The following is a 25433-nucleotide window of genomic DNA, read 5'->3' as shown; positions in this document are numbered from 1 at the left end:
TTTGCTTGTCAAGCTGTTATCTTTCTTGTCTGCAGCTTGAAATAAAATCTGATTCTGCCTGTTTGAAAGAAGCGCTTCCATCATTGCTGGGACAAAGTGACTCAGCCGTGTCTGAACCTCGGATGTGCTTTCACCCACATCATATGGTATGCTAACATTAACAACAACAACAACAATACAGTACAGTCATACCTCGGGTTGCGTTCGCTGTGGGTTACGTATTTTTGATTTAAGTACTCGGCGGACCCAGAAGTATTTACTTCTGGGTTTCGCTGCGCGTGCTTGTGCAAAAACACTATTGGCACTTCGCGCATGTGCTAAAGCAGCGTTTCTCAACCGCTGTTCCGCGGCCTCCCTCTGTCCTCCACCCACCGCCAGCTGAAGGGGAGGCGCCATGCACTTGGCCTCGTCGCTTCCGTGCTCCCTGTCCAGAGGAGGGCGGCCCCTCAGAAGGCTGCAGGCACCGCCATTGTCACCGCCGTCGCTGCCCAGGCCGGGCTGCTGCTTGGCTCCTCCACGGTGGGCTGCCTGCGAAAGGTCGGCCAAAGGAAGGCGGCATGTCAGGACTCCTGTAGCCTGTACTCCTGCGCCAGGTGGTGCACCTCCAGGCAGTTGGGCAGCGTCACCTGCAAGGGCAGCTGGCGCAGCAGCGGGGTCACCTGCAACTAGCAGCGGCCTCCACCAGCGCCTCCAGCCACAGCGCTTCCCCCACCGTTTCCCCCTTGCCGTCCTGCTCCAGGCTCACCAGGCGAGACGTGCTGATGAAGTCCAGCACCAGCTCCAGACCCTGCGAACGCAGCCCCCTTGCAGCTCCCAGAGACATCAGCTGTTTGGCGCCCCCTCTGCACCCCTGTTGGGCAAGCGTCCTGGTGCAATGTGCCACTCAGCCAAGCCCTAAAGACGGGCCTGGCTTCCAGGCAAAGTTTATGGTCTTGCTATTGGCATATACTGGCCTGAATAAGTTGGGACCAGGTTACTTCCAGGAATGCCTTACTTTGTATACTATTGCCTAGACATTTTGATCTTCGGGAGCATTGCAACTGAAGCAAGACCACCTCCATCTTCATCATAATTGAAGCAAGACTAATGCCATCTTGTTGCAGGCTTACAACATAATCATGTATTCGCACTGTAATCGTGCTGAAATGCAAACTTAAAAGAGGAACAGAGAAAGTGCAAACCACAAGGCTGTGTGTGTAAATTAAAGGTTTAAGAGTGTACAAGAGCATGGCATTTAAAACAAGGGTATAAACAGGAAATGCATAGCTAGTGGAAACTTCTGTCTTCATGGTCAAACTGGCAGTAAGGCTATTTTGGGATGTCTAGAATGTCTAACCTATATGACCATAAAAACGGTGTGCACTGTAAACAGATCAGGGTTCACCCTCTGATTAATTTCCTGATCACTGCTGTAACCTTTCCTGTTCAAGTAAGAAATAAAAGTTTCGCTTTTAGATAACTATGATGAGTGACACCCAAGAATTAATGAGTAAAGGACTCGGCTGGGCAACTGACCTCAGGTGTGGTTTTCCCACATCGGGAGGTACATCATTCTTTGTGTGTGTGTGTGTGTGTGTATATATATCCATATTAATCCTTTTGTTTTCTTTTTGGATAAATAACATTTCCGGAATATTGTTTTTAACAACCACTTCCCTTCCCACCCCTCACCCCAGCCCATATCCATTGGAAAGGTTCAAACGATTGTCCTCAGCCACGGGCACAACATCTTTAATTTCCACCGAATGTCTTTTGTTCCAGTAGTTCTTATCCATTGTAGATAGGGGTTCCATCTGGTCCTCATCATAGTGGATTTTGCCCTCCATGTTGTTTCCTGTATCGTGACTGCAGCAATGTCCAACTGGATAAATTCAAACAAATAATTAGACCAGACCTCTACTGTCCATTTTTTTCTACCTTTCCAACCTAAAGCTATTATAGCCTTTCCCACTAGTATCACAGCTTTGAAGGTGAGCTGGCCACCTTTCTCTATAGCCGTGTTTCCAAGTATACCCATTGTCATGAGGTTGAAGTCTATAGATAGCTTCACTTTAAAAACTTCATTAATAACCTTAAGGATTTTATTCCAGAATCCTCTTACCTCTGGGCATTCCCAATACATATGTGAGAACCATCCCTTGGCTTGTTTACAGTGCCAGCAGGGTTCAATCCTGATACCATTTTAGCTAGCTGGGCTGGAGTTCTATACCATTTTTGAATTTTTTATTTTAATTCCAGCTCCCTAAATTTACTTAATTTAATCTCATCTATTCCTTTCATTATTCTTTCGACTTTTAATTCACTTTGTTCTTCCTTACTCCACATCTTTTGAAGAATCTGAAGAAGTGTGCATGCACACGAAAGCTCATACCAAAATAAAAACTTAGTTGCTCTTTAAGGTGCTACTGTAGGAATTTTTTTTTATCTTCTTTTGAATAAGTTGAGTTGCCTGTTCCTTATTTGTGATCACCCTCTTATAGATTTTACCTATCATTCCTTGTTTGGTTTTTCCCCATTTGTTTATGTAATTCCTCTATTGGCTCTTCTAAGGTCATATTTCCTATCTGTTGGGCTTTAAGGATTTTGTTATATAGTCCTCCATTTTTTAGCCAGTATTGGTTGCCTATGTTCTCTATTACTTCCTGCAGTGACTTTAAGGCCTCTCCTCTATGCATATCTTTAACCCACAACACCAATAAAGGAGTTACTGATCCTTTATTGTCCTGAAAAAAAATAACCTGATCTGATTTTCCATATACTTTCTTTCTTGAACTTTAGCCATTATTAAATTATTATATCTTCAGAGTCTCTAGTCCTTACTCAGTCTTAATTCTAACTCAATACTTAAAGGGGCATGGACTGAAATTAACATTGGGTGTGTTGTAATTCCTTTGACTACCCAATTACTAGCCTTTCCCAGAATAGAAAAGTCTATACAGGATGCTGTTTTATGTCTGCTGGATATATGGGGAGCTTTGGGTTTTAACCCTAGGATGCCATGAACTTCTTGCAATCCCCATTTACTCAATAGGTAAAGGTAAAGGGGCCGCTGACCATCAGGTCCAGTCGTGTCCGACTCTAGGGTTGTGGCCCTCATCTCGCTCTATAGGCCGAGGGAGCCGGCGTTTGTCCGCAGACAGCTTCCGGGTCATGTGGCCAGCATGACAAAGCTGCTTCTGGCAAACCAGAGCAGCGCATGGAAACACTGTTTACCTTCCCGCCGGAGCGGTCCCTATTTATCTACTTGCACTTTGACGTGCTTTCGAACTGCTAGGTGGGCAGAAGCTCAACCCGTTGCAGGGATTCGAACCGCCGACCTTCTGATCAGCAAGCCCTAGACACTGTGGTTTAACCCACAGCGCCACCTCGGTCCCCCTCATTTACTCAATAGAATTGTTTAATTTTTTGTGATATCCATATTCAAATCACCTGCTATGATAATTTCGCCCTCTGAGAACTGGAAAAGAAAATTAAGGACTTTATTTAGGAATTTATTCTGTCCTTTATTTGGAGCATAAATATTCACTATTGTTAACACTTTAGTTTCCAATTTACCTTTGACCAGCATAAATGTACCTTCCTTATCTAACATTGTTTCTATTATCTTAATATCTATTCTCCTATTTACCAGGGCTACCCCTCTTGCATTCACTTTACTTCTTGCTTCTGCTAGTACCCCCCCAAGCTGAATCGTTAAATAATGGCTTTTTGTTTTTTTTATTTATGGGTTTCTTGAAGACACATTATATGGGCTCCTTGTTCTCTAGCTAACCTATATCTAAGGTTGGATGTAAGACCATTGACATTCAGTGAGATAATTTTGATTGAATTAACTATATTCTTTGTTGTTTTCAGTTTTGTGTCCATTAAGCTGAGGATTTTCTTTTTTCTTGCATCTCTTTACCCGCCCCTCCCCCCCCCCCCCCGTGGAAGTGAAAATATATTGGGGAAGAATTTACATCCCCTCTCTCCACATTCCTAGATAGCATGCACCCCCTTCCTCCCCTTAACCAAAACATTTCAGTTTAACAGTTTGTTCAGTGGCCTTGTTACTCTCCTTTAAGACATAACATCCTGCGAGTGTGTTCTTGGTCTTTTCTCTGGTTGTGTTGTAGCTTCACCCGAGGGTCCTTCTCCAGCGTCTGCCTCTTCCACCTCCTCCTCCTCCTCCATTTCCTGTAATAGCGGCTCATCCACTTTGATTCCCAACTGCGTCAGTAAAGTCTCAGCCTTTGTTGGATTCTTAGCTATAAGCCTCTTTCCCTCTTTAAAAATCAGTATAGAGGCAGGGTAAACCCAGGTAAACCGTATCTAGTTATTGTGTAGTTTTTGTGCATAAGGTTTCATTAGGTTTTTGTCTTAAAGTAGCCTGGCAGAAGTCTCGACTCACCCACACTCTATTTTTCCTTGGAAGCCCAGTCTGGTAGGCCGGCTGTTGCAGCTTCTCTCTAGAAAATTTAATTATTGCATTCCTTGGGGGGGGGGTTCTCCCCTTGGGTCCTCAACAGCAGGGGGCCGGTCCACTGTCCCTCAGACCTTGTGGGGAGCCGGACTATGTTTTGGAAAAAAAATATGAACGAATTCCTAGGCCCACAAATAACCCAGAGATGCTTTTAAATAAAAGGACACATTTTACTCATGTAAAAACATGCTGATTCCCGGACAGTCCGCGGGTCGGATTTAGAAGGCAATTGGGCTGCATCCGGCCCCCGGGCCTTAGTTTGGGGACCCTGCTTTAGCCTGTATTTCCTCCGGAATTCCCTCCAGAATCATATTGGCTCTTCTCTGGCCATCTGACAATTCTGCCACCTGTCTAGTTAGAGTACAGTGGTGCCTCGCTTAACAAACGCCCCGTAAGACAAAATTTTCGCTTAAAGAAAGGATTTTTCTAGCGGAGGTTGCCTCACTAGACAAATTCATTTTACGAAAAGTTCGTCTAGCGAATCGCGGTTTCCCATAGGAATGCATTGAAATTCAATTAATGTGTTCCTATGGGCAATTTTTTTTAAAAAAAAATTCAATGCATTCCTATGGGATTCGCTAGACAAATTTTTCGTTATAAGAATAGACCCGTGGAACGAATTAAATTCGTCTAGTGAGGCACCACTGTAGTTACTTTTTTTTCATTTTCCTGGGCTAGCTCTTTAGCTTGAATTGTTAATTGCTTCACCCCCTTGATTTCGACTCTTATCTGTAGGAGATCCTCCTTCACCGACTTAATGTCATCTCTAATGTTGTTTTGGGAGGTAAGCATTAAGTCCTGAAAAGTTGCTAATTGAACTGACAAATTATTTTGCCATCTTTAAACTGTTGAGTAAAGCTGTAGGTCGGAGGAAGCTGCTAGGCGTCTCCTTTAGGCTTGAGGTTAATTTAGCATCCTTCTTACCAAGTTTACAGGCTTGAATTCGGCACCCCCGTTTTCTCTACAACTTCACACTCTCTCTTTAGTCTTTCTTTTTTCAGTTTATCTTACATTCCTTTAGGCCATAAATTGTTTAGCTTGGCAGGGGAGTTCCGGGGCAGACAGCAGGCAAGAGCATGCACACTCTTCCACATTCTTAGTATAGACTCCTGAGGTTAGTCTTATGTCTGCCAAGATCAAAATTGTTAGTTTTGCACTTTTGAATGTGATTCCAATGAAAAACAGGCAGACACCACAGTATTGATATTTGGTGCCTGCTTAAAACTTACCTGTTCACCCAGGCTTATCCCAAAGGGTCATCTTGCTATGTTGATAAAGCCATCTGATCTACTGATTCTGATCTGATGCATTGTATTTTATTTTATACTGTTCACTGCCATTAACTATACAGGATTCCACACACCCCTGCAAGCAGTGATGAACAAAAATGAATAAAGAAAAAAAAGTTTTCAGAAATATACTATGGAATGACAGGGCCTAGATTTGTTTTTAGTGACCAAGGATATAAATAATGGGATCTTAGTAGAACGCTTGCTATAAGGATCCAGCAATACTGATTATCCTTGGTAAATATTGCAATCAGAGAAAATGTGTTGGGAGTAAAACAACAAAGGATGGTTGGTGAGCGGATATCACAATTGGCATTCAGGACCTAAATGGCCTTTGGTCCAATTTAGCAAACATTCTCATGTTAGGAACAAATTCCCAGTATCTCCAAAGTTTTTAAGGATTTAAAATCTCAACAAATAGTCAACCAAGCAGTGTTTTCTGAGCATGTCAAAAGACTGGTGACACGAAGAAATGCTTTGGTGCAAATCTTTTATTGACCATTTAGACACGTCCATTCATACATCTCTGGTACAAATGCAATGAACTTGCCACAAAGCATTAAAGCACAAACCCCCCAAAGTTCATTAAACATTTACAGTTTTTCATTTCTGTAATTTCTTTCTCCATCTAAACAAAACATCTCTGCAGCAATCAGACAAGTATTAAAAAAGGAAAATGGAGAACCCATCCTGTAAAAATGCAGATGTCTAAATTAACCGTACTTCCAGGAAAGAACAAAGAAAAAAGTAGTTCACTTGAAGAGAATGTGGCTCAAGTCTTTGGATTTAAAAAACAAAAACAACTCCCCCAAAAAACACCTTTCCAGAGGACCTGGCCTTCTTGAGATTTCTGGGAGAAATCTTGTAAACAACCTGCAAACATGAAAAGCTAAGCCTAGAGGATATTGCTAGGTGGTGATTGGCAGTTTTTTTTTTGGGGGGGGGGAAGGGACAGGTCATGACAAGTTGTATCTGGTGCAGTGCAACACCTTAAAGCTGCCAGCATTAAACTGAATACAATACCTGGACTGAAGGCAAGGAAACAGTATTTCCAGCATTACCCAGCCTACATTTCTAGAAGGACTTTCTCAGCAAAGAAGTTTACCAACCAATATGAGGACATATTGTGCTGATCCCAAAGTGGCCAAATGAAGAAAGCCTACTAGGAAATGCATGATTACTTTTACAAAGGGAATTTACATTTACATGGCAGGGAAATAGAAAACAAGACAATGCTATGTGTTGACAGTCCTCCATGAGGCTAGAAAACCTGTTAAGTCTGAAAGCCCTAGGCAAGTGCCAACATACTAGGGAACCCACCTACTTGGCATAGGACCACCTTTGCTTTGCTTTCTTTGCATGCTAACATTGCCTACACCACCTCTGCTCCGTCCTTAAGCATTCTGCATTTCCTTGCCGATCTTGTAGCTGAGGATTTTGTTCCAGTCAATCTTGGTACGGGTGACAGGCAGTTGGCGACGTAAGGCTTTGAACGTGGTATCTGACATTGTCTGATAATTTTCACTGATTGCTGTCTGTAAACAAATTAGTGAGCTAGAGGTTAGAGCTTGATGCTACATAAACAAGTTCCCTTAAGACTGGTTATCTCTTGACATGTTTCAGCTACCCATTGGTACACTCAGCCAACATGGCCAAACAAATGGTAGAAGTACAGTCATACCTCGGAAGTTGAACAGAATCCGTTCCGGAAGTCCGTTCCACTTCCAAAACGTTAGACTTCCAATGCGTGGCTTCTGATTGGCTGCAGGAAGCTCCTGCAGCCAATTGGAAGCCGCGGAAGCCCTGTTGGATGTTCGGCTTCCAAAAGAACGTTTGAAAACTGGAACACTCACATCCGGTTTTCCATTGTCCGGGAGCCGAAATGTTCGACTCCCAAGGCATTCGGGAGCCGAGGTATGACTGTATAGCCTTTCTATGTCCCCTCAATGGAAGCTTCTGAGTGAAAGCTCACCCATGAAATTAGTACACCGTACAGCAAAGAAAGACACATTAGGACTCCTTTCTTTGGGGAAAGGCCACACTTCATTAGTAGTGTATCTGCATACAGGTTTCAGGTTCAATCTCAAGCACTTTCAGGTAGGGCTGGGAAAGTATCCTGCCTGTCAGTATAGACAGTGCAGAGTTAGGTGAACCAATGATTTGACTCTGTACAAGGCAGCTTCCTTTGTTCCTTTAAAAAGAACCCCACATGAAATGTGTATTTTCAGGACACACACTATTTCTTACGATGGTGATTTTTGTAATTGTAAATTTTAAAACTGTTTTTCATGTTGTAGTTTAAAGTGTTGCAATCCACCCTGGGACCTTAGGGTGAGCGGCATGGTTAACAATGACAACCAAGAGCCAAACTAGTGGTAACAGAAGATCCATGTGCTTAAATCCAGAATTGTTGCAATCATGTAGAAAAAAAGGATGGGGGTGACTGGATTTCAAAAGCAAAAGAAGCACATTTGTGCCTTAAAAACAGTCTCTTCCTACACAATGGAACTGTTGCCACACCCTACGTAACATGGTCTAAAGTTTGGGTAGGCAATCTAAGGCCCGGGGCCCGGATGCGGCCCAATCGCCTTCTCAATCTGGCCCGTGGATGGTCCGGGAATCAGCATCTTTTTACATGAGTAGAATGTGTCCTTTTATTTTAAAATGCACCTCTGGGTTCTTTGTGGGGCCTGCCTGGTGTTTTTACATGAGTAGAATGTGTGCTTTTATTCAAAATGCATCTCTGAGTTCTTTGTGGGGCATAGAAATTCATTCATTCTCCCCCCCCCCATATAGTCCGGCCCCCCAGAAGGTCTGAGGGGCAGTGGACCAGCCCCCTGCTGAAAAAGTTTGCTGACGCCTGGTCTAAAGACTGTCAATAGTATTGCCACATAAGGATCTGGACAGGGCTCCAACACTCTACTCTGTACTTGGAGCCACTCTAATTTTGAATGACAAGTGTATTATTTCCTCCAGTTCTGCTATGATACTTTCCCCTCTCCGCCTGCATATGGAATGCTGACCACCAATGCAGCAACCTTTGAACATCATATATGAGATCATTGAAATTCCTATAGCTCACACTGCTCATGACTGCAGACATGGGCACAAAGTCCACGGGTAGAAGTGTCGCTGCCCATTGTAACAGCTGAAAGCTGGCTCTCCAAATCTGTGTTTCTCAGCAAACCAGAGATAAGTAGCTTATAACTTTCTTGATCATGATATAAAACACACTGACAACTGTATGATGTCCCTGGAAATTGTAGATGTATCCAGTAGACATGTAAGGTAAGTGTCTGAATTTATACGACTATATATAGAGGGTGCTGTGTAGGGCGAGTGCTAGGGGCCAGATTTAGAAGCTTGGCAGGCTAGAGGTTCCCTGTGCCTAACGTACAGGCTTCTGGAATTGAGGCACTGTCCCACCAACTAACATTTCCTCCTTAGCCACCCCCCATCTTACAATCAGTCCAGGAGGTGATAGCGGCTGTTGCGTTTCTTCCCCCTCAGTCCAGTGTTGCCTTTGCAGAACTTAGCAAGGAGGTGGACGGGGAACAAAACTAGGATTAGTTGGCTCTGCCTGTCATTCCCTCTGGCTCCACCTCCTGTTGGCTTCTTTGTCTTTTGCCCTACCAGACCCAATGGGCACCAGCCACATGTATGACTGTATAGAGAAGAAAAACTACATTCCTTGTCAGTTATGGTGCATCCAGTAACTAACTAAATACATAAATGGGGAGATAATACACAGATTATCATAGGGCATTGCATGAAGGGCCTTGAACATGGGAACCTTGCTGAAGTTTGGCAGGTCCAGGCAGTGCCTGGACGACAGACTGCATGGGAATCCAATGAAAGCCGCTATTGAGTTCTATTACAGAACAAAGGTGGGATATAAATGCAATAAATGGATGCAGCTTAGAAAAAAAAAATAATAATAATAATAATAATAATAATAATAATAATAATTAATAATAATAAATATTTATTATTTGTACCCCACCCATCTGGCTGAGTCTCCCCAGCCATTCTGGATGGCTTCCAATCAAGTATTAAAACAATACAGCATTAAATATTAAAAACTTCCCTAAACAGGGCTGCCTTCAGATGTCTTTTAAAAATAGGATAGCTGCTTATTTCCTTGACATATGATGGAAGGGTGTTCCACAGGGTGGGTGCCACTACCGAGAAGGCCCTCTGTCTGGTTCTTTCTGTAATCTAAAGGCATTAATTTAAAACAAATATTGAAAAAGAGCATACTCTTACCTGGTACTCATTTTCGGCATGCTCAATGATTTTAATAAACTCCTTGGCTGTTTGGACATCATTCTATAAAGATGAACAGGCAACAATTAGCATATCAACACATGGTCAACATCGAAATGTTCCATGGGGAACTCACATTCCCACCCAAGCTTTGGAGTGAACATGAGTACCACAGCTCCCAATCGCTCAGGATATAGTCAACTATAGACATTATATTTTGATTTATTTTTAAACGGATTACTGACTAATGAAATTGGTTAGTGTATCTGTTAGTGTTTTGAAAACCACTACAGTGAATGTTTTGAAATTCCTTTGCTACGTAGTTAAAAAATCATCAGGTTTTAGGCATGAGACAACTGTCCCTTGTAGGAAAACACAACTTAAGAGATCAAACATGTGACCTGATCTCCCTCCCCCTCCTCCAGCAATACACTGAAGATTAAAATTTTGGGAACAGGGAACGATATGTAATCTGGACATTATTGTGCAAATTGGACAAGTATGCTTTGGCATTGTTCAATAAAAAACATGGTTTCTTTGCAATTCTGGGATTGTGATCAAATATACTGAGAGAAGGTATGCATGTGGTATAGCATGTAGATAAAGCTGTTCTTCCTGACTTTAAGCCTGGAGAAAGAATACTTCCTGGAGTGTTTGTTACAAATGCCCTGCTGCCCACAAACACTCATCAGCAACTGCTTGGATATTTGAGATTGGCCTGAGTGATAGAAACATTCCCCACTCCCAAAGTCACACAGTTCTCCCCGATATCCATGTGTTAGACATGGATATCTGCAGGGGCTATGCAGGTAAATTTCTAAGGGAACTGAAGATGTCATCCTAAAAAAGCATACACATGTAGGCTTCCCCCTGCAGGTGCTAGGGATGGGACCAGAGAAAGCAGCATAGTCCTGCAGCCCCTTGATGGCAGAGCTCCCTCAAAGAAACAGTCCCTCAAGCATAGAGTGATTTTGGACATATGCATTCATCTATAGAGCATGCCTTCCTGCATTGCTCCTTCTAAATAAGCAGTTCATGGTACTGGTTTTCTACATTAGAATGGTACTCACTTCAGTAAAAGCCTTCCCTCTCTTTCCTGTCCTCCCAAGTTTGAAAGCAAAATTATACCAGTATGTAGTATAAAGGAAACTTGCTGCACTCACCGACACTGCTACAGAATCCTGTATGTCTTTGTGACTCACCAGCTGCACGTTACCATCTTCATAGTAATGCACCTAGATTAAAATAAAACCCATAGTTTTAATTAGTATTTAAGCCTCCAACACTGCCTGGAGGACTACCGGAATGTTGTGCTAAGTACTATACAGTCATACATCGGGTTAAGTACGCTTCAGGTTGAGTACTTTCAAGTTAAGTACTCCACGGACCCGTTTGGAACGGATTAATCCACTTTCCATTACTTTCAATGGGAAAGTTTGTTTCAGGTTAAGTACGCTTCAGGTTAAGTACAGACTTCCAGAACCAATTAAGTACTAAACCTGAGGTACCACTGTATAGGCAGAAGGGAAAGCTCCACCTCCCAACCCCAAAGCTAAACATCTCAACAGCACTTTAGCCTCTTCTCATAATATGCATCATTTCCCCAAAGTCTTTTAAAAAAATGATCCAACTAATATCTTTCTTTTTGAACAGCCATTTTATCATGAAGAATCATTATGGCCAACTAGGCAAAGACTTTGCCGCCAATAAGCTTTTAAAAAGGGTCAGTTAGTCTCAATTTCAATTGTGTTGTAGATAAAGCAGAATACAGGGCTTTTTTGCCTTAAACACCAAAGTGTGGCTGCATCATGCTCCAGCACGTTTCATCTTGGCTATGCAAATCAGTGAGAGCCTTTTTATGCAGTCAGGCATGTTAACTTGTAGCTTTGAAAGTTCTACTCTGGGAAGGTACCAACCAACAAAGCACTAATTTCATCATTCTAGACTAAACCGAAAGGTTTTCTTTAAGCCAAGCCATGTAGAAACTGCTGAATGAAGCCTCATAGCATTTGCTGGCATTGCTTCTGTATAACTGACCTGGATCTTGAGCACTGCAACCACCTGAGCTGTAGGTGGTGTGATGGTAAACTTCCATTCTGACCTCCAGCGCCCATTCCTACACAGAAACAGAGCATACACTTACATTGACCAAATAGCTCCCTATAGCAAAAGTGAACTGGACCAGTCCTCTCTCCACCATAGGTTTATTGAAGCAGGATAATTGTTTACCGGTCTCACTTGTTTAGGCAGATTTGCTTGGAATTTATATAGCTGACAACTCCTATGGAAATGAACACTACTTCACAGCTGAAATCTATCCTCATTCTGAAAGCAGAGCTTCCACTGAACTACTGTTTTTGTCAGGCATAGGCAAACTCGGCCCTCCAGATGTTTTGGGACTACAATTCCTATAATCCCCGACTACTAGTCCTGTTAGCTAGGGATCATGGGAGTTGTAGTCCCAAAACATCTGGAGGGCCGAGTTTGCCTATGCCTGGTTTTTGTTAATTATAACAAAATAGGCAAAATTGAGCTATACAAGAGAGCACTAGGAGTGTGCTCTTAGTCCAAAACACAGGTGGTTGGTTTGCCTGTGGTGATTTATTCTGATAGTAGATTAAAGCATCAGTTAAGGCCTTTGGGCTTTGAAACAAGTAAGGCTACTGCCTCTCTTCTGATTCAGCTAAATTAGATATTAAATGCCTCCTTGTATTTCTCATGCAGGTTGGTTTCTCAAAAAAATTCTGAGACCACAGATGGGACCTGATTATCAGGATCACAGGAGACAAAGAAAGCCTTTCATCATGTGTTTTGGTTTGGTGGAAAATCCTTCCTCTTAAGGTGAGACTTGCTGTGGATGGAAATCCCCTATTAATGCCAATGGGTGATTTCACACAAATGCAAATTCCAGCTTCAAAGGATGGAAGAGTTAAATCCCCCCTGTACACCTGCTACGATTAAGATTATCAGCCCCCACCTAATGTTGTTTGCATTTTTAATGTCCACATAGTTTGGTCCAAAGAAGAGCAGGTCTGCCCCTGAGGAATTTAGAGTTCCAGAGAAGGTGGTCCATTAAGTGACAACAGATAGTTCCCTTTTTCAATCTATGAAGGATAAGATGGACCAGTGTGGATTAATTTGTGCTGAATAAAGATTATGTATCAGAGACATGCTTACCAGAAGTTTTTGGGCTGAAACTGGTGAGACTCGATGCAAGCAATGACTGTTGGCTGCCCATCTATTGTCTTACTGTAAACCTGTTTCCAGAAGAGAAGCTTACATAAGAGCACACAAAAACTTCAAACTCAGCTGTCTTTAGATATTATAGCAGCAGAGTGGGATACACTTTTCTGTAGGTTTATTCCAGACATGGCCCACCACCATGAGCAGCAGACAAATCCCCACCCAATTGTCATCTCAATTTCAGTCAGATGACAGTTGTGCAGCAAGAGTGATGCAAATGGTCCTGTCCATGTGCTGGCAGACTTGTAAATACTACATCAATACCATGTAATAAACCCATGGAAAAACAGTTCCCCTGCAACAGCTGTTCTTCAATCAGGAAAGTCAAGTCGAAAGAAAACTTCAAAATGGAGGGATGCTGCCCTGCCCTTTTTCAAGTGAAGTAGGAGAGGGAGAAAGAAAAAAATCCCCCTTACCCTTCACCTTGGCTCTCTATCCACATTTATTGCTTGTAAATAGGATATCGCAGTATCATGGTTTTGAAAACAGTGCAGTTCATCATTTATCTTTAGGCAGAAAGTAGCCGGGAATATTGTGAAATGCTGTATTTTTAATTCCCTTGCTAGCTTACGAGCAGGGGCCAATAGTCGTCTCTTTTCTGCCACCATTGGAGCATAGTCTGGGAAAATAGAAATTGTGTTTCCCCTCCATTCAAGGGGTTTAGCATTTGATTTCCCCTGGATATTCTTAAGGATATCATCTCGCACCCTTGTGCACGCAAATTGAATTATTATTATATGTGTCACCTCTTGCTTTCTTGGTTTTCAGTGGGAAACTTTTAACACCATTTATCTCCATCCTTAAATTCAGTTGTAGCCCCAACATTTCCGTTAAACAGTTCACAGTATATTCAATTGCCTGAATTCCTTCAGGTGGATGGTTTTTAAAACCTCTAAGTTTAGGTTGTTCCTTCTAAGTTCAGATTCCAATTGGAGTAAACATTTGTTGGTCTGGTTTTGAACTGAAGATGAAACTTTCTCCAAGACATTAACACACTGTTCAGTTGTATCCATACGTGATGTTAAGACTTGTAAATCAATTCTCATTTGTGAAGTGGCCTTTTTAATTGCTGAAATTTTTGTCCTAAGCGCCCCCATGTCTTCTTTAAGAGACCTTAATACAGTGGTGGGACGCGGGTGGCACTGTGAGTTAAACCACTGAGCCTAGGGCTTGTCAATCAGAAGGTCGGCGGTTTGAATCCGACCTTCTGATTGAATCCGATGGGGTGAGCTCCCGTTGCTCAGTCCCAGCTCCTGCCAACCTAGCAGTTCGAAAGCACGTCAAAGTGCAAGTAGATAAATAGGTACCGCTCCGGCAGGAAGGTAAACGGTGTTTCCGTGTGCTGCTCTGGTTCGCCAGAAGTGGCTTTGTCATGCTGGCCACATGACCCAGAAGCTGTACGCCGGCTCCCTCGGCCAGTAAAGTGAGATGAGTGCCGCAACCCCAGAGTCGTCCGTGACTGGACCTAATGGTCAGGGGTCCCTTTACCTTGGGTTACAGGCGCTTCAGGTTACAGACGCTTCAGGTTACAGACTTTGCTAACCCAGAAATAGTACCTCGGGTTAAGAACTTTGCTTCAGGATGAGAACAGAAATCGTGTGGCAGTGGCGCAGCAGCAGCGGGAGGAACCATTAGCTAAAGTGGTACCTCAGGTTAAGAGCAGTTTCAGGTTAAGAACGGACCTCCAGAACGAATTAAGTTCTTAACCCGAGGTACCACTGTAAATGAATCATCTCCTGTGTCTCCGACATTTTTATTTGGTTTTCCTGCAATTCCAATGCTCTGTTATCAAAGCTTTTCTTTCTTTCTGTGGGTTTTGGGGGAGTTAGAACTGATGCACCTCGCTTCATTTGTTTTGAGACCGTATTATTATTTGACTTGGTCTTCTAGCCCTCCCCAAGTCCTCAGCGTCTTTTTGAAATTTGATATTCCCCAGGTGGTAAAATGCCAATAAGCTTTGATATAGTTGTTAAGTTCCCTCCACAGCCTTCCTCCAGTCCATAAAACATTAAATAGGTTGTAATCACCTTTAATTTATGCTTTTCCTTGCATTTTTGCTGCGGAGCTTCTCAGCGTGTCTGCTCACGCCTCCATCTCAAAAGCGGAAGTCCCCCTCCCCTGCAACAGCTGTAACATCCAAAGGGCACCCTATTTCTTGGTAAAACCAATTCTAAAGAGCACCAGGCTGAAACACAACAGCCTGCTTTCCTGACTAATGATGTGTTACTTGGGTGTCAATTTGTTATCCTATACTCCCCTTTTGCCTACATATCCAAATGGATTTCTCTTCCATTTTGTTTAAATGTCAGACATGCACTGGATGTCAATTAAGCACAACACCATTTTACACTTGTCCTTCTATCAAGGGGGAAAGGGAGGGAATATTTTGGTTCCATTTTGTGGCCAGAATAGGGAAGTGCTGGAGTTGGTTGAAGCCTATAAAATACATTTCAAGGTTATTTAATTCAGCTTTCATATTTCTAGGCCATGTGTAAGTAACACACACACTTTTTTATCCTTCCATTGCAGCACAGAAAAAAACAAACAAGGTGCTAATAATGTTAGCTAACAACATTTATGTCACTGAGAGTCAAAGTATTTCTGTTCTTTACATTAGTCAACATAAGAACAATGAGTCACCAGAGAAGAACATTGGATACTTAACAGTACAGAAGCCATGTGGATAGTGATCTTTCACATAGGCCCTTAGTGCACCATCACAGGCATCCCTCCAGGTCTTCAGCGCTGCATCTGTGTCCTCTGGCTGGGGATCATTTGCTTCTTTCCTTAAATGATCAAATTTAAAGGAAAGCTTGTTCCTTGGGTCTAGAAATCGACCATTACCAAGATCACCATGTTCCGTGATTAAAACCTTAAAAAGAAAAGAAAAACCTATTATAGGGAGAAGACTGGCAAGCCATTGTGAGTGCACCTTCTTACAGGCTTCCTTGGCTATTGTTTCAGGTATATTAAAAAGAAGAAGCTATATCCTTCTGTTTGCAAATGTCTTAATTGATTATTCCAAAGTGAACAGAACCTACTGTGACACTCTAAAGAGAAACTGTCCTTCCTCCATTAACAATTTATATTAAGCATCTATTGCCTCCTTTCTGTAGAGCTTAGTTATGACAATACTGTGCATACAGAAAATCCTATGCACATTCTGCTTTGTTAAATGCACTATCAGAAATTGGTTTTTCTGCTTCCCAGATGGAAGCAACAGTGCAGGATGGTTTTTACTTTATATTAATTCATGACTTCTGATAATTCTTTGTATCTCTGCAGGTCAAACAGGGACCCCTATCTCTGCAGGTCAAACAGGAACCCAATTCTGAAAGGGCCAAGTTAAGGAAAGGCAGAAGCACAAATCTGGATCATATCAGTGGCTGATGTGTAACCCTGCACCACCACTGGCTTCCTGGGAAGGTGGAAAACCCCTATTAGGCAAGCATCTTCCTCAAGGAAGAGACTACTCAACAGCTTTGCTGAACAAAAAGCCTTATATCGCTTTTCAAATGCAACATTAATTAGTATATTCTCCATAAAACTTGGTAAGCCCTCCCCCCCCATCATTGTCACCCCACCTCAATGCCCTTGATGAAGCATTTTCTCCCTTTGCTCCAGCTGCCCTCTTCTTGCTTCACTACCTTGCTGGTATCATCTCTCAAGTCCACCTTCGGACCTGAAGAGGTTTTGAGGCTGTGCTGGATACCTACAGTTTGTTCAAGATGATATTGCCTTAAAGGCATTAAAGCCAGCCATGCTTAGTTGCTGCTTGACGATTCAATCCACTGGGGGAGTAAAGAGATGGCAAGAGGTGTGGCGGGGGGAGGAGGGAACATATGGTTTAAGGACATTTAAGGAAAGCTTGTGCACATGATGAATCACCTGCTTGCTTTCCCCAACATGTAGCCAGAAGTCACAATCCCCTTAGCTGGGGTGCAGTCTTGTCTTCACCCTATTCCACCCCTCCTGAGGCTATACAGCTTCCTGTTCTTGCAGGGGGAGATGGAGGAGGTTTTGGGCAGCAAGCAGTGAAGCCAGCCATAATCTCTTCAGCTTCTCACCAAATTCAATACTTTAAAGCAGTACTGTGCCACATTTTAAAACAGTACACTTTTTTATAGTGCTTTAAAATACAGGCATGCTCAAAATTCTCTCCTTCATCACACATGTGGTGTCCAGTGCCAATATATGCAACCTGAATGACATCCCAAGATCTCCAACCTTTAACCATTCCCACAAGAACAAGCATTTTGCAAGCATAAAAGGAGAATAATTTACCTGATCATCATATCCTTCTATCTTCACAGGAGTGAACTGATCCATGTTGTACTGGGCAAATGCACTGTAAGAGACAGAAAACAAGAAAGAAAATATTAGATCCTGACTCTGCAGAAAGAAACACACATAGCCCTACTGTGTTCAAACATATTTGCAAATTATGGCCCTCTATTAATATTTCACCACTGCAGAAAGCATACAATTTCTATAGTTGGCAGGTTTATAGTGAACATACTCACTTCAGTATTGGAAACAATTATATACAACAATCCCTCCATCCTTCCTATTTCAAGCTTTACTGAAGTGGTTTATGAACAAATTGCATAGCTTGAGCCAACACAAATCTTAACATAAAATAAGGAGTACTTACTGGGCTGCCCCTTCCCTAAGAAGATTGTCATTGTTAAGGAGCAACCGGACATCTAAAGAAGAAGAAAACATTCATATAGATGAGCAACAATTGCACTGCTTCAATATAATGTTTACTAGCACACAGATAAATGGCTGAGCAACAAATTGTTTGGATTGGATTAAAAAAATGTTCACAAAAATAGTTCTCATTTTTAGGAATGAGAGAGCTAACAGAAAAAAGAGTGTTGCATTTAGAATATCCTCTGGCATAGTGAGTACTTCTGAAAGGTATTTCCTTTTGAGGCAGTATTTTTCTTAGTATAGTATATGTCAAAGGATTAGGTCTTAAAGAGTTAAAGAACTATTCAGACTGGAGTGCAGGGAAATCAATTATACAGTACACCCATTTTTAGATGGTACCTAGGCAAATAGCTGACAGTGGGTGAGAATCAGAACCCGCTCCCCTTATTTCTTAAACAAAAACCAGGCTAGAATTCTCTACTACAATGATACTGGATATCAAAAAGGAGCACACTTGGAGGACAGGTAAGTTTTGTGTGCAAAATTTTGCATTTCCATGAATGGCTCCAGAGAAGACTAATAATCTTGAAAGGGACAGTTGCCAAAAATACAAGTGCTACTTGGACAGTTCAAGTGCTGCTCCTGAACACTTTTTCTTTATGAACTACTGGAGGTAACTTTATGTTGTGAACTGCCCTGAGATCTATGGATGAAGTGTGATATAAAAATTTAATAAATAATAAGTAACAACAACTGAAGTTCCCACTTTACATGTATATTGGCACCACAAAAGCATTCATGTTCACTCAGCAGGAAGCAGCATATGTAGTTTTATCTTCCTTCCCAGCTACTTGAACCAGGCAGCAGCATAGCAGCTATTTGTTTGCATAGCCCCAAGTGCCCTGTCACACAAAAAATAAGATGTTGGGGACAGGCCTACATATATAAAATGAAAGACCATCAAAAGCCAAGACACTCGCAAGCAATCCACAATTTTTGATAAGGAAGACATTTTAAAGGTGCGTTTATTTATTAAAAGCACCAAAATCCCTATTTCTGAATGACAGTAACCCCAACAGCAAGAACTTTGTTATTAAATAGTTCAGTATTGCCTCATAGGCATTCAATGATTTTGTTAACTGATAAAATGGAGAACTTCTATGAATCATTTCGTTTTTTAAACTTACCATTAAACACTTCATTGAATTCCCCAGGAGGTGCATGAGTGATGAATTTTGCAGCTATACGCACCTGCAAATAAATCAGATGGGCTTCAGTCTGTGCTCTTAAACGGATATTTAGCAGTGGCTGCAGTTGAAGCCACACAACATCCATGGTTTCAACAGGTGCAGCCACAGCAGGGTCATATTGCAATTCAGTTAACAGTGCAAACTGGTGCCCTTGAAAGTCCCCGGTTATCCCATTTGAGAAACCCCAAACTAATGTTATGTTCATCTTTTGGGGCTGGGCAACAGCAAACTGCAACATGCATAAAATGAGTCACTGAAAGACTGTTAAACCACAGGGGACAATCTGAGCTTCTGTACCTTTCCCAGTCATATATACAAGGTTCAGATTTTCCATTCTATGCAGGATTATGATGTTGAAACTTCCTCATCAACACAACTTCTACAGGTATAGATACCCTAAAGAAGAGAGATTGTCCCTTCTGGTATTAAAACAAATTTATTAGGATCTACTATCTGTTGTCATGTCCTCTCTTCCATATAAATGTACACAATGTGTGAATTTAACATCCCCAAAATTTGTGATCGAGATCCTAAGGTCCACGTTTTATATCAAGAGGCCTGGTTTTCACATCAAATGAACACATCCAAGTAAATCGAGTGAAATGGCACTCAAAGTGAAAAAAAATATTTTCAAGTAATAGTTCTTTTAGACTTTGGCAGAAGTAATAATACTCTCCTGTTGACTTCAGGAATATCTGCAGTTCTGTTAGATTGCCTCAAAGGTGTTTTGTTTTGTTTTTTTAAATGGGATTCAGACATCTATATGCTTACTGCATATCTGCCACAGTCACCAGTTGCCTGTGATGCCATTCATTTGCTGAGGATGTCTGGTTAGGAAAGCAAATGCTCCAGGTCAGCATGAAATTAGAACAGTTATGAGGTGACTGAGGGACTTCAAATTCCTCCTAAAGTACAAAGGATACCAATCTAAAGAGATATTAGGGATACCTAGACTAGAAATGAGTACAAGGAACGGAGAATGATATAGGATGGGTTTCATGTTTTATAGGCTATAAAAAGATGGTTGAATAAAAACTTCATTGAAAGTAATACATATACATAAAGGAACAAAACTTTATCTGAGGGAAGCAAACATAGGATTACAGCCATAGATATGAAAGCCCACTTCATATACAGGCAGTGACCATTTTAGGCAGGTCCAAATGACATGTGATCGCTGGTGAGCAGGTCCTTTTGGACCCGGAAGAGGGGGCGGGGCGTGCTTATACATGCTCCACCAACATGCATGGAGGCTGGGAACAAAACCCCTGCATGAAATGGTTACTGCCTGTATTCAATTGTCTTATCACAGGTGAACAAGCTGATCTATGCGAGTTTCCCAAGTGGCATTTGCTCAGCAAAAATACGCTCCCACCATCACACAAAGTTACTATCTATATGCTTTTTCCAAATTTTAATGCATGTCAGGGGGGGAAAAACACATGAAGTTGATCCAAGGCAGATTTCATTGTATTTAAACATTAGCATGCCTAGTTAGATGAGAAAAACAAGCTTTGTTGTTGTTGGCATCAGTCTGTCTCGAGAGAGAATGGTGTGTGCCTCCGGGGGTGAAGTCAAACCATTGTGTTACCAGCAGTGAAATGACCTCCCGAGGGTGCAAGCCAGGGCAATGTGTATGGAGGTCCTGGGCTGCCCAGATGACAAGACACCCCCCCCCTCGCTGATGTGGTCCAAAGGAAAGCAGAGCAATAAGTTTGGCACCAGCTTAGCTGTACAAGGTCCCATACAACCATCTTAGGGACTCCATTCTGGATTTGTGGAGGGATTATCCCTTAGCATTTTCTTCTCCCAAAGATATCCCTCAAGGCAGCGGAGGTTTAGGATCAGAGTTACAGTGGAACCTCAGTTTTCAAGCATCTCAGAAGCCGAATGATTTGGAACCCGAACGCTGAAAACCCAGAAGTGAATGCTTCCATTTTTGAACGAGCCTTGGAAGTCTAACGGCTTCCGAGGCCTGTTTTTCCATTTTCTCAATGGAATTTGCTGACCGCCCATTGTGTCTCAGTTGTTGAACATTTCGAAAGTCAAATGGTCTTCCGGAATGGATTACGTTTGACAACCGATGTACCACTGTATTTCTTCTCCTATGGCTACCTTCCCAAGTAGATGAGCCCCATCTGCCCCTCATTTCCCTCTACAACATGTGCAGAAACTACCTTCTCGACCACTGGACCCACCATTTGCTCATTCCACCAGAGCCTGTCTTTGCAAGTAGGGCAAGTCCATGTAGGTTTGGAACTCATCAGCCACCCTCACCTGGTTTAGCTGACCAGTCGAAGCTGTTTCCTGAAGTGTGGCCGCTGTCTCATGCTGACAGCTCCTAGGTGAGAGCTGAGTGCAGGGCGGGGACCAAAGGTGGACAGACTACCCCAGAAGGAGCACAACGCTCCCCCACTGGAGGTACTTCCCCTCTCCCAACCCACCATGTAAGCATCATTGGACCTGAAACAGATGCACAGTTGTACTGTCATTATTCTAAGAGCACCGCACAAGTTGGTCTAATACATACTGCAGCACCATATTATCCAAAAGAAACATGCTCCTATCCTCCCCCCGCAAACTCCACCCACATAGATGTAGCCCTGAGAGGCACATAGCTTGGAACAAAGCCTCCTCTGCCTTTTGGCGTATGTAACAGAACTGGAACACAGTGTCTATCAGATCATAATGCCAAGGAAGAAAATGGACTGCTATATTTTGATTCTGAAACATGAATCTGTATAACGGAAGAACAAGGAATTGAGCATATACTCCCACCACTCCCAAGCTGCCACTGCTGTCAATTGGGGGGGGGGCACTAATAATTCCCTGGTGAAAATTACTGAAAAGCGGTAAGTTTACCCTGTAATTTTCCCCAAGACTTTCCAAAGCATTGCCCTAGATGGCTGAAAGTCTCCTTCAAACTATAGCATGTGCTTTTATTAGAAAGTGCATCTGTAAGCAGTAAGCATGACGCTCTGGTTGCATTAAAGCACTCCTACAAATACCATGCTCAAAGAACATATTACTTTGTCTAACAAGCACCAGGGTTCATTTCAATTGAGAGTATCATATCCATTTCTCCTCATTTGACCATCTTCATCTACAATTATCTCTCAGAGGTACCCCCCAAATAACAAGCAGACAAAGTGAGAAACTGAAAGTGGGGTGGGGGGAGGAGGAATACAACCCTTTTGCAGTCTTTTATAATCCAACTAATAGCAACTTATTAAAACACAAATCTATTGTGGGGTAGACACAGTCCTATCAAATTCATCACAGGTATTAAAACTTTTTTGATTGTTTTCAGATTTCAGATCCAAACTCAACTAATGAAAAAGTGTGTGTTCATCGGTGTGCTGAAATCTATTTTCATTTCCATTCTCTCTGACAGGATACCTATATCAAGGTATATGTGAAGCAGCAATGAATGTGTCCAGGCAGCAATGGAAAAACAAAAATACACATTAAATCACACAGCCTTATATTCTTTCCTTAGAAGAATAAAAGCATAGCAGCTATGGCTAAGCTAAAAAAATAATGCATTTGCCTTTGTTAAACTAAGCAAAGTTCTAGATTATTTGGTGTGGTAAGCACTATTTTCAAGCTTCTCAACACCCTGCAAATTTGTCTTGTTTTCTTAGTGTACTAATGCAGACAGGTCCCCATCTGCTTCACTTTCACATGAAAACAAAGCTATTTCCCTTCTCTGGAGCAGAAAATGCACCAAAATAAAGGTTATTTGGGTTGTCATGGGTACATGCAGACTCTACATATTCAGACAGACTGCAATCCAATATTGTGACTACAGTAATTCTAGCCTTTGCTGAATTAGCAATTCATTGCCATGTCCTACAGCAATCTTACTAAATTTAAAGCTGAAATTCCCAATACATAACCTGCAGGTTTTAAACTATGCAATGTATCCAAATGAACACTTCCTTGTTATTTCTTACTACAGTATAGAGATTCTAGGTTTCATACTGCCCTCAGCCTAATCCCCCCCCCCATCTCTTTACTATGGCAATAGTTTTTCATAAAGAACTCTTTAGTTAGATTGGGCCTACAGTATAAAAACAAGGTCTCATTTGCTGCTGTTCCAACTTTCTGTGTCATCTGCCATAGTAGGCAAAGTAAGCTAAAGTAAGCAAAAATGCAACTTCTGCAGATTAGCAGCAATCACTGATTGGGGTGGATGTCTGTTTCCCTATCTTTCTGATTAGCTTTAAGATGCTTGCCCATGACCAGAGAAGACCTACATATATGATATGCATGCTTACATGATTTGCTTATGTGCAACTGGAAAGAAGGGACAAGAAACTGCCTAGTTACCATATTTGATCTCAGACAAGTATTCACACACCTTGTTTCTCATATCCTGCTGTCAAGATGCCATAATCATGGATCTATCCCCCTCAAATTGAACACTATAGGATAAAGCTCCATGAGCAAAATAGTCCATCAAATCTATCTGTAAAGTGATCAGCATTTTGCATTTCCACTTCCTTGCAAGTGGCATACGGTAGTTAGAAGAAAACGGCTTAGAAACAAAGGTAGGTTTATGCCCTGTATTAGCTGCAGTAGTATGTATGCGCTTTCACACACATACACCCATGCCATTCTTTACCTGACATGGTTCTCTCAGCTATGTTGCAGATCAAACAAACATTTGCTTCCAAGTCACTAGCTAAACACTTTGGGGAAAAGCAAGTAAGATTACCTTTATTAGACCACTAGAAGGTTTGATGGTTGTATTTCCTCAGAAAGTGTCTAGGAGCCACAGGTGAGAGCTAAGGGGGGAAAACTAATGTAACTACACTGAACTGTTAACAGGTAGGTAGCCGTGTTGGTCTGACATAGTCGAAACAAAATAAAAAAATTCCTTCCAGCAGCACCTTAAAGACCAACTAGAAGGAATTTTTTTATTTTGTTTCGACTACACTGAACTGTATGACACTGTTCCTGTCACTCAACTGCTTCCACCTCCTGCCTCAAGCACAGGCCAATTATTTCCTTACATTTTTATAATTCATGTATAAGCACACCTATTATTATTTGATCAAACAAATTTCATAGCCTGGATGTAGCACTCCTTTGCATTCCTTCCCATGTGAGAGGTGCTCTGATGGGATAGCAGAAATCACAAGAAAACATTCCCTGGGTCAAAAGCATATTCCATTAAAGATCAAGAGACATGTTTCTAGACTGGACAGGCAATAGGAATGCTGAAAGTGATTGAGAAATAAAGCTTCCTAGGTATATGGCACTCACGTTTCTTTTGCCCCAATGCTGACCCTGGTGAATCGCTTTGAAACGCGTAAAACCTGTTTCTCCAGAATCAAGAATGAAATTTATACATAGGAGATAACAATCCTTTCAAACTGCTCCCTCAGCTCTCTACAAAAATCGCTCGCCTGTGCCCCATAGAGAATAAAATGAGTACTGTGGGTTCAATACTACATTTATTAGCTAGGAATGTTATTTTGTTAGGCTAACAGTGTTGGGACTTCTCCTACACTGGGGAATTCCTTCAAGGGGCACTGCAACAGCAGAAGCTCAAAATAACGTTAACAGCACAATCCCCGCCACAGGTTGTCCTGGCGACAAAACAGTCAAGATTAACATCATGTAAATAAATACCGGATCGGCAAAACAAATAAACCGGTAACTAAATATCAGGCGATCAGAGCGGCATCGTAGATGAGCGTAGCCTATGCATTTTCCCATAAAGCAAAGAAAGATGTCAATAAAACGGGAAATCGGGGACAGCCTGTCATATAATTTAGTCCCCCATCAGTCGAAAGAGGCACTTGAGAATGTTCTTGCAGTTGAACTTATTAAAAGAGACACGGCGGCGGGGGAGGGAGCAGAGAAAACGAGTCTCTCGAAATCGAGGAAGTAAAAGGAACCTTCAGCTCACGAGGCTTCACACTTTCAGGAGCCTTAGAAACACCAGCAACAAGAACCGAGGAGGATACCGCTTCGCTATGTGCACAAAATAATCGTTTTGTGCCCGAAGAACACAGAAACAGCCCTCTGCTCTTCCCCGGACAACTTATTACCTTCTCTTCATCTGACACCCGATCCTCAAAGTCCGCCATTTTGGGTTCTCTAAACCCAGCCCTACCTGTCAGCCGCGCGCAAAGCGCGCTGGGAATGGGGGCGTGGCTGGAGGCCAGGCACCACTCATCCCGGATGTCCGTGGTGAGCGATGGGCTTCTTTGCTTTTCAGGGGATCTTATTGAAGCGGACAGGCGCCATCTTAGG

At 42.2% G+C, this 25433-nt stretch overlaps 1 protein-coding gene and 1 long non-coding RNA gene across 3 annotated transcripts; one reads left to right on the top strand and one right to left on the bottom strand.

Annotated features, from left to right (window-relative positions):
* Window positions 1-6224: 6224 nt before the first annotated feature.
* On the bottom strand, window positions 6225-25295 carry CAPZA1 (capping actin protein of muscle Z-line subunit alpha 1). Of its 2 annotated transcripts, XM_035123026.3 has the most exons (10): window positions 25229-25295; window positions 19104-19167; window positions 17915-17966; window positions 17545-17608; window positions 15926-16132; window positions 13195-13274; window positions 12055-12133; window positions 11181-11252; window positions 10018-10080; window positions 6225-7286 (listed from the first exon to the last, which is right to left on the bottom strand). In XM_035123026.3, exons 1-10 carry the CDS (start codon window positions 25265-25267, stop codon window positions 7146-7148), a joined length of 861 nt encoding a protein of 286 aa, XP_034978917.1. In that variant the 5' UTR covers window positions 25268-25295; the 3' UTR covers window positions 6225-7145. The 2 variants fall into 2 exon arrangements, with proteins under 2 accessions (XP_034978917.1, XP_034978918.1); XM_035123027.3 differs by lacking the exons at window positions 19104-19167; window positions 25229-25295 and adding an exon at window positions 18688-18819.
* Window positions 12746-16742, top strand: LOC148685105 (uncharacterized). Its single transcript, XR_015951118.1, has 2 exons — window positions 12746-12858; window positions 16546-16742. It is a non-coding gene; the product is annotated as an uncharacterized LOC148685105 (long non-coding RNA).
* Window positions 25296-25433: the final 138 nt, after the last annotated feature.

Source organism: Zootoca vivipara, chromosome 7 (assembly GCF_965207765.1).
Source record: "Zootoca vivipara chromosome 7, rZooViv2.hap1.1, whole genome shotgun sequence".
In the NCBI taxonomy this organism is placed as follows: Eukaryota; Metazoa; Chordata; class Lepidosauria; order Squamata; family Lacertidae; genus Zootoca; species Zootoca vivipara.
Note: the sequence above shows the minus strand (reverse complement) of the source record. Positions and strands in the feature narration are given on the sequence as shown.

Excerpts from the sequence above, each read along its gene's own strand:
- CAPZA1 (XM_035123026.3), bottom strand. The coding sequence starts at position 25,267 with ATGGCGGACTTTGAGGATCGGGTGTCAGATGAAGAGAAG. Across the intron at positions 19,168-25,228 it reads GGGTGTCAGATGAAGAGAAG|GTGCGTATAGCTGCAAAATT; the intron begins GTAATAAGTTGT and ends ATTTATTTGCAG. Across the intron at positions 16,133-17,544 it reads TAGAAGGATATGATGATCAG|GTTTTAATCACGGAACATGG; the intron begins GTAAATTATTCT and ends TTTCTTTTTAAG.